An 8251-nucleotide genomic window follows, 5' to 3' on the forward strand; every position below is an offset into this window, starting at 1 on the left:
CGGGCGGCGGTGTGGCGTTCGGGCCGGGGCTGGCTCTGGGGGCTGCCGCGCCTCCCGCGTACCCGCCGTCCCGCGAGGCCTGTCTGTGCTGGGGCTGTTGGAAACGCGCCCGTATCCACCGCTCTGACCTTCCAAGGTGGCCGCTGGCGCTGTTTTCCCGGAGGAAGGGCCTTGGCAGCCCTGGGAGCTGGATGAGGGAGGAGATCGGTCTTCCTCCTCCTCCTCCCAAAAGTTCCTCCCTTGCCCTGCCGGGAAGGGTCTCCTCGAGGAGGTGACTGCTGCACTCGTGAAGGAACACACCCATCTTACATCCAGCTGTTTTACACGGCAGGGGAGGTAAAACCCGGTGTGCTTGGCCCTCAGCTTGCGGGAGGGACCTCGCCTCCAGGGTAGCCTCCCATCTTGCTCAAAAGTCCTGTGCTTTCTTCAAAGCCTGTTGCTGTCGGAAGCCCGGCTTAGAAACTTGAAGGCACACAAAAAGACCATCTTCCAAACTAAAATATTATCAAGCATCCTTTGTATGAAACAGTCCTATTTTTTTTCTTTTCAGAGCTTGTGTCATTTTTTTTTTTTTTTTAGTTTGGACAACAGAGGCTGGCAGCTGGGGAACAGAAGGTTGCGTGCAACAAAGCAAAGCTTCAAGTTTCTTGCACTTTGTTTTCAGTGGACCCCAGAGTAGGGGGATACCCTGTTTAGACCCTAGGGTACTCGTGGAGGAAGCCATTATAGGAAACCCTAGCTCTGTCCAAGGCAGGAAGGTGATGGTAAAATTTCAGCAAAGAAACTAAGCTTAAGGGGCGAGAGGTGTGTGTGACTTTGGTGTTAGAGAGTAAGTCAGTTGAGGAATTGGAGAAACTTAGAAACTTAGATCCAGATCAACTTACTGCAGATTGAATCATTGTTCGGCTTTTTGAAAGAACAGTCCAACTACGTTGTTCTTGGTGCCACGTTCTTTTTGTAGTAGCTATTTACAGCTATATTGGGACCCATTTGCCTCCTAGGTGACCCTTTAAGGGCTGTGATCAAATCACATTCATGTGTTCATATATTACAACTAATTTATAGCATGACGTTTGTTTTACAGAGGTAGTTGCAAAATGCAAAAACTCCAGTATCATAACTTTCACATGTATTAGGTTGGGTTTTCGTCCCCTGTAGATTCTGTAAAGTTGTTGTGTTTTGGTTTTTTTCCTATTATGGGGAATACTTAACTGGAAGTGGGCTAGTGAAAAATGTGACCTTTTGCACTGGGAAGTCATATCCTAGGCCTGAAAAACCCGGGACAGTGAATTTTTAGAATAATAAATAACATTATAACAGTAATAGTAAACTTTTGGGCTAGAGTGGGTTATATTGATGGTCAATGATACATCATGCATTTCTGTTTCAAGTTTAATAAACTTAAGTTTCATGAAATACAAGCTGGGCAATTTGGAGAATATAACCAGTTCTCTGGCATTTTTGTTTTGAAATGGAGTTCCAGAATCATAGCATATATTTGATGTAGATCATTTACAGTTTAACTCTACCCATAAGGTTCAAAAAGATATTTTTTTGATCACATGAAAACTGCTTCTGCCTTTCCTTGCTGGATAGTCTGAATATTATTTCATGTTACTAACTTCTTGAGCAGTAGTACAGTTACAACAAGGTAACTGGGTCCCAGTGCCATCCTGTGCTTGTAAACTAGTGTTTATTCCTTCTCTTCCTCGGGAAGATTGGCTGTGTCCAAGTCGTCTTCCATCTTTGGATGCTTTGAGAAGAGGATAAAGATGATGCGTAGTCTTGGACTCTGATTCAATTACTTGCTTTGCATAGCTCTGAAATTCACGCTCCTTGCAAAGTGCAATAACCTCTTTCTGAGCATCGTAGTCCAAATCTGCTTGCTTTTCCTGCTGTTTTTTTCTCTGCTTTTCAGCCTGATGAAGAAAAGGGAGTAAAAAAGCCTAGTATTTCTTTCGCAACATAACTATCCCTTAAAACTCAGAGAGGGTAAAAGCTTACAGGAGATCTGTGGTGATGTTAGTTGATATTTGGCAAATATCATCCCTCCCCACTTCTCTCCCCTGCCATACCCTCCTCCCAAAGAAAAAAAAAAAGGGGGGGTACATTAAATAGCTGAGTGAACATCAGCATCAGCTACTGGTCTTTGGTGACCTGCCCAAGAGATACAAAAGGGCAGCAGTAGTACATAATGGCACAGGATAGGATGTGATCTGTCATTGCAAAGCAGCCCTGACTTGCACCACTGCTCAGAGAGGAGGCTGGTCCCCAACATCAGCACATGTGGAGCATACATGACTTAAAAAAACCAAAACCAACAAACAAAAAAACCCAAACAAAACACAGCAAGCTTCCTCTCTCTCTTCCGCTCAGGCAGAAGCTAATACTGTTGGTTTAGATGCGTGCTTCTTTCTGAAGGGGCTGACAGGGTACAGCTCTGCTATTTACCATTTGCTGGATCTGAATTTTCTGTACTTCCACGTTTGTGTCACGTTGTCTTTGTTTTTTGGCTTTTTCCATTTCTAGGTAGATGCGGTTCTTTTCCATTAGTGCATGAAGTTCTTTTTTACCCTCTGCTTTTTCCTCTTTCTCCTTTTCCACTTTCATCTTCATCTGTATTTTACAAAATACACAAAAAAAGTTAATCAAGGAGCTAGCCTGCTAAGCTGGAAGCCGAATCTTTCAGCAGAAGCGGCCCTCTGTCAGTGTTCTGATAAGCACGGTCATTGTGGCCAGCCAGTGCCCAAGCCCAGGGTTTTCAGCAGCCCTGGCAGATGTGCACCCACATGTAAGTGGGAGAGGGAGAGAAGACCCCAGGTAAGATGTCAGCAGACCTGATGAAGCATGCTGATTCATGGCACCGGAGCCACCAGCTGTGATCTGGGCCAGGCTCCTTGAAACAAACAGGAGTAAGAACAGGCTGGGTTTCTTACCACGGTGGCTCTATGTTCAGCAATAGATTCGATGGCTGCCTTTTCTTTTGCTTCCTTCTCTTTGCGCTTTTTTTCTTGTTCAGCTTCTTTTTTTGCAATATCTCTAGCAAGACGATCATCTTCCCTCTTTAATGCCTCATTCATTTGTACAGCTAATTGGATAACGATTTTGTCTTGATGTTCCTGTGTTAGTCTGCAGAAGAACATGAGCTACCATAACATACCAGGGTACACACCTGGGTTTACCTGAAGCATTACTGCTACCAAACTCAGCAATCCTGCTTCTAGTCTTCTCTTGCCACAAAGGGTGGCTGGCCCACCCACCCAACTCTTTGATCTCCTTGTGTTCCTCCTGGTTTTTGTTTCTTTTTAAATTATCTGATTTAGCAAATAAGTGTTCCCTGTATTCTTGTAACACTAGCTTTCTGTTCCAATAATGAGCTGGATCGCTGGGGGAGGAGCCTGCATAGCATCTTGCCATCAGTGGAGAAATGTTGGGAGTATTGGCCAGAAGCAGGAAGAGAAGGGAGCTCTTACATTGACTCAGTGGTATCTTCATGCTGTACCCTCACTGTTAAATTGGTAAACCATCTTCCCTTAATAATAACCCAATGTAATTAATTAATATAGATGCCTAGTTAAGCAGTCAAATTATTTTGCTTGATCTGACTCAGGCAAATACAGCTTATGCCCAAAAATACTTTCATCAAGGATTTTAATTGTCTTTAATTTTTGAGGAGGTGGAGGCTTGGCAGCCCATATGGAAAATCACTGCTCCCAACACGCTGGTGTAGAGCTTTGCAGTTCCTTAAGACTTTGTACTTTGAAGGGCAGGGAGATCACTCCCACACACACCTATTACTAAGGAACCTTTGAAAGAATTTCCTTTTTCTCCTGAATTCCCTACTCTCCCTATCAGTAGAATTTAATTTTTAGAATAACTGTGGTTTGTATTATATCATCAGTCTGAAAGATTTGAATATGACTACAGTGTAATTTTTAGTTTATTTACAATTTATACTCTAGCTTTGTACCTACCTACGCATTTCAGCTTCTTTCTCTTTTATCAGCTTGGCAATAGTTTCCTTTGCTTTAAAATGAGCTTTAATCCGATCGTCTTCTTCCATTTGTTTTTGTTCCTCTACTGCTTTGATAATTTTCTGGTTGGTTACATGCTCCTGCATGGGCAAAATGGTCCTGATATAACCCACAAAGTTTAGAAAATCTGGGCCCGGAGTAGCAACTTAGAAGAATCGCTCCCTATTCTCCCTCTTTGTGTTTCTTTCAAAGAGAAGAGAGGAAAGGGATTCTCAGTACTTCCACTTACTTCTGGCTCCCTGTTCAAACTTGCATGAAGAGGAGATGGTAGATGTGAGGAAGGAGAAGGGCAACTGAGCTGCTTCTCCAGCCCATTACACAAATTGCTATGCAATGCAGTGAGCATTATCCCTTGCTCCCATTCTCACACATGGGAGAGGTGGACGTTGAGAGGAATGGGACTGTGCAACCCCCACCAACACATACACAGACTGTGCTGCTCCTGGCCCACCTCATCCAAAACTATCCCAGTCTGAGAGCTTAATGCAAATCATAGCTGAAGAAGAGTTTTCTATAATTTTATGTAAAAAACCAACTTTTGTATGCTGGCCAGAACCGTTCTGAGGCGTTTCTAGTTTGTGTTTAGTAAGATGCCTTTAAAGGTGAAGAGAGAAGGCAGCACATCTTGACTAAATTTCTAAACCTCTCCAATCATAAAGGGAAAGACAAGTATAAAAGATATCATCATGTTCAGACTCAGGCTATTCCCTCTTTGTCACAAAGAAAAAATGGGCTTAAACCAGGAGGTATGTGGAACTTAAATCCAGTTCTCAAGTCAAGAAGAATATTCCTTGATGTCTACAGCAGACCTTTTAATCACAGACCAGTCAAGCCACCAGGTGCCAATGTCCCTTCAGACAGAAGGAAGGGACCTGCCTCCAAGAGGCCTTTCTCAGAAGCCCAGAGGAAAGACAGGGCCTGCAACTGGCAGGGCAGGCGTATGATCCAATGCTAGCAGAGCTGTCAGCAAACCTCCTGTTGCCAGGAGGCCCATTTAGAAATAGGAATGCTGTTATTTCACTCCAGGCAGACAAGGTGAAACAAGCATTTTGAACCGTCTGCTTTCCTGTTACTTACATGATACAACCTCTGGCGTTCAACTTTTTCCTCCTGTTCCTTTTCCATTCTTCTCCGAAGTTCCAAGTGGTACAATTGATTCAATCTCTGTATTTGTTCTCCTTCTCTTTTGTCTTCTAGCTTGGCCAGATCTGCCTGATGCTTGTGCTCCTTTATTCTGAATCAGGAAAAGGAGTTGAATAAATGGGCAAGGGATCACATGAAGTAATGAACAGATACAGATTCTGCATAACCATAAGTACCTTGCACTGAAGGATGTGATACTTTGACTTAAAGGTGGGTAGAATATCAGAGATGAAAAACAGCGTCATTGTTTGTAATGGTAGCCCTCAGTCCTCTGACCAGAAATTAGCTATGGTATGCTCACAGACTGCAGTCTAGTGGTAACAAGTTTTATCTGGATGACCCGTTAGCACCACTGCATTCGTAACATTCTGACCTATCTCTGCAGCATCTTCAGTGAACAAGATTTCCCCAGTAAGTCCCACTGTATCTATGCTTCTCCTTCTGGGCATGCAGGCAACAGCTTAAACTGGTAGTGTTCTGTAGTAAGTTCTGCAAGGATTTGTGTGTTGGACCTCAAATATTGAGACCAGACTTTGACCTCTTCCTCTGCCTTAGGGAATTTGATTCCTTCTGTCAGACCACCAGGGCCAGTCCTATAAATATCATGGGGGACCCCTCCATAAGGTTTCTGTAAGAGCTGAGAGAAAGAATGGAGGTGGCAGCGATACGTTCTCTTGATGTGTTCTCTGGAATATAGTTCTGGGCAAATGGAAAATCTGGTTTAACCTTTTCCTTTTCTGGGACCAGAACTGAGTTAAAATACACTTTCAGTAACAACTTTTGAGTAGCAATTTGACTAGAACCTATTGATGACTACCAGAGGCAATTTTACATGCAGACTGTTGGCAAATAAAAGACGCTGCATATCACAGCTTTTCCTTTTGTGCAAGGTCTTTTGTGGCACTCTGTATTTTTAAGTGTCACATTTGTGAATCAAATTCTTAGTAAGTTTCTGTAAAAACCTTACAGAATGTATTTGTGAGAACAGAGTTTAAATAATAAAGTAGGGTTAATTTTGATTAATTATTACTTACTGTTCTAGCTGATCTCTTCGTAGTGCCTGTTCATTCATATAACGCTGACGTGCCTTTTCTTGCTCTCGGATAATAGCTTCTTTATGTTCATGTTCCTTTCCTTCATCCTTCTTTTTGTTAACATCTGACTTCAACTTTTTAAATTCAACTTGAGCATCTCTTTCTTTTAGGACCTCAGCAAGCAGAAGTGCACTCTGCAAGAGAACATTTCAAGTAATTTGCATGTCCAGAAGTGCTTAAAGAAATTCAGTACAATTTGATTTTAAAAAATTATAAGTTTTCAACAAACATGCAATCCTTTCACTCTTTCATTCTGATAGTACAGGTAGGTTTTTGCACGATCAATAGCCTCCTTCCGTTTTGCTGCCTGGAACTGTTCTTCTTCCATATCTAGTAACTTTCTTTCTTCTTCTTCCCTTTCTTCACGTAATTTTTTGGCTTTAAGTTTCCGTTGTGCCATGCCCTATGGTGCAGATAAAATTAGAAATCACATTTAAAGCACACGGATTAAAACTTATAAACCATTCTGAAGGTGATGTACTCAATGTTTGGGTGGTTTTAATTTTGCATTTTAGCTTTAATTAAAAAATGTAAATGTTGATGTTAGATGTTAAATATTTAAATGGAGTTAAAATATTTAAAAGCAAATGTTAAACAAAGGGAGTGCAGCTAGAAATGTTACCATGAGTGGTTTTGCATATATGAAAATGAATCCCTTTTTCTTAGAAATGTGTCTTGTACTTACCATAATGGTATTGGGCCAGTCTTTTACAGCCGCTTTGGAGCGTAAGTGCATTTCTTCCCGTTCTTTCTTCTCTGCGAGGATGCGTGCTGCTTCTCTAGTTGTGCTGCCAAGATTGTCCTGAATCCTTTTCCATTCTGCTTTTGGCAGTACAATTACCTGATGAAGATCTACTTCATTTGGAAGAAAATACTCATCTAGAACATTATTTTCTTCCAAATGATGTGACGCTGTGCAGAGGGAAAAAAAGATACTGAGGTTACTTGGTACCAGAAAATCCTGTATTCAGACTGGTATCAGGATTTGAGTTCCCACATAGTAACAACACTAAGTTACCCTAACAGGTACTCTCTTCCTCCCAGTACCCCAGCTAAGACCGGGTATCGGTATCCATCGTCCAGCTATGGCCAGTGTGTGTACTCTGGCTGTGGCTGAGTGACTTAACTGTTTGTAAGTCCCCTTCCTTGTTTGTGTGTATGTACAGGTTCGGCTTGTGGTAACTAACGTGTTCCAGGCAGTACATGGGCATGATTCTGAGAGCAGCAGGGAGCATTCCCAAAAGGAAAGGAAGAATATTGGGGAAGCCATTTTTCTGGCTGGATGAGGCAGCAGTTTGGGCACAGACTGTGCCTTACCACCCTTGTCCTGCACACTCATCATATTTACTAAATCAGATCTGGCTTGTAGAACAGTCTCTTGATTTGTTGGAAAGATTAGCATTTCTTTATTGTATTACACTTGCATACACGCATGCATAAGTACAGCTTTTCTAGGTGATCACTAGGTTTTGTGAAACACGCTTTAAACGGTCACCAGCATTTCTGAAGGAAATGGCACTCCGTACGGAGTGTTGTCCTGTTACAAATTCTCCTCGCTCATCTGCTTTACAGCAGACTGACGTGCGTATCTGAAATGTAAGGAGGCTTTCTCTTACAGGGATACTTATGTCAAAGTCTGTTCTTCAGATGCAGTCACTAATCTGTTTGTCTTATGGTGGGGACCAGACCTGATCTTCTCCCTCCGTCCGAGGTGAAGGTAGCCTTGCCAAAAGTAAATGTACACTGACACGCCACTCCCTTCTGATAGGGAGCTGCCAGGCACCCAGCCCTTCGCTAACTTCCAGCAGTTGGATGATACTGTACCTCTCCGCTGCTTTCACGTTAGCTCTTCCTAGGTAGTTCTAGAAACAGCCTGTCTGCAGCTGGGAGAGCAGCGGGGAGGTTTGGGGAGAGTCACCCTGGGCACGGGGACAAGGAACACCCTACAGCCTCCCGGAGCCGAGTGCAGCCGGTGCAGCT

The 8251-nt window shown here is 42.9% G+C and overlaps 2 protein-coding genes across 4 annotated transcripts in view; one reads left to right on the forward strand and one right to left on the reverse strand.

Moving 5' to 3' along the window:
• Positions 1 to 1610: 1610 nt before the first annotated feature.
• On the reverse strand, positions 1611 to 7085 carry CCDC173 (coiled-coil domain containing 173). Its single transcript, XM_035896276.1, is given in 9 exon segments — positions 1611 to 1735; positions 1737 to 1919; positions 2452 to 2616; positions 2937 to 3129; positions 3975 to 4114; positions 5112 to 5268; positions 6212 to 6405; positions 6501 to 6674; positions 6957 to 7085. Coding segments are annotated over 9 exon segments (1299 nt in total). The 5' UTR covers positions 7008 to 7085; the 3' UTR covers positions 1611 to 1693.
• Positions 4231 to 8251, forward strand: part of PHOSPHO2 (phosphatase, orphan 2) — a 6356-nt gene continuing 2335 nt past the window's right edge. The window contains exons 1-2 of one of the 3 annotated variants that reach the window (XM_035896278.1): positions 4231 to 4307; positions 6382 to 6536. The gene's annotated coding sequence lies outside the window, so the exon portion shown is untranslated. The remainder of the gene's footprint in view (positions 4308 to 6381; positions 6537 to 8251) is intronic. The other 2 variants (XM_035896279.1, XM_009640764.2) reach the window with 2 other exon arrangements.

This window comes from Egretta garzetta, unplaced genomic scaffold, assembly GCF_000687185.1.
Source record: "Egretta garzetta isolate BGI_Z169 unplaced genomic scaffold, ASM68718v1 scaffold16, whole genome shotgun sequence".
NCBI classification, from domain to species: domain Eukaryota; kingdom Metazoa; phylum Chordata; class Aves; order Pelecaniformes; family Ardeidae; genus Egretta; species Egretta garzetta.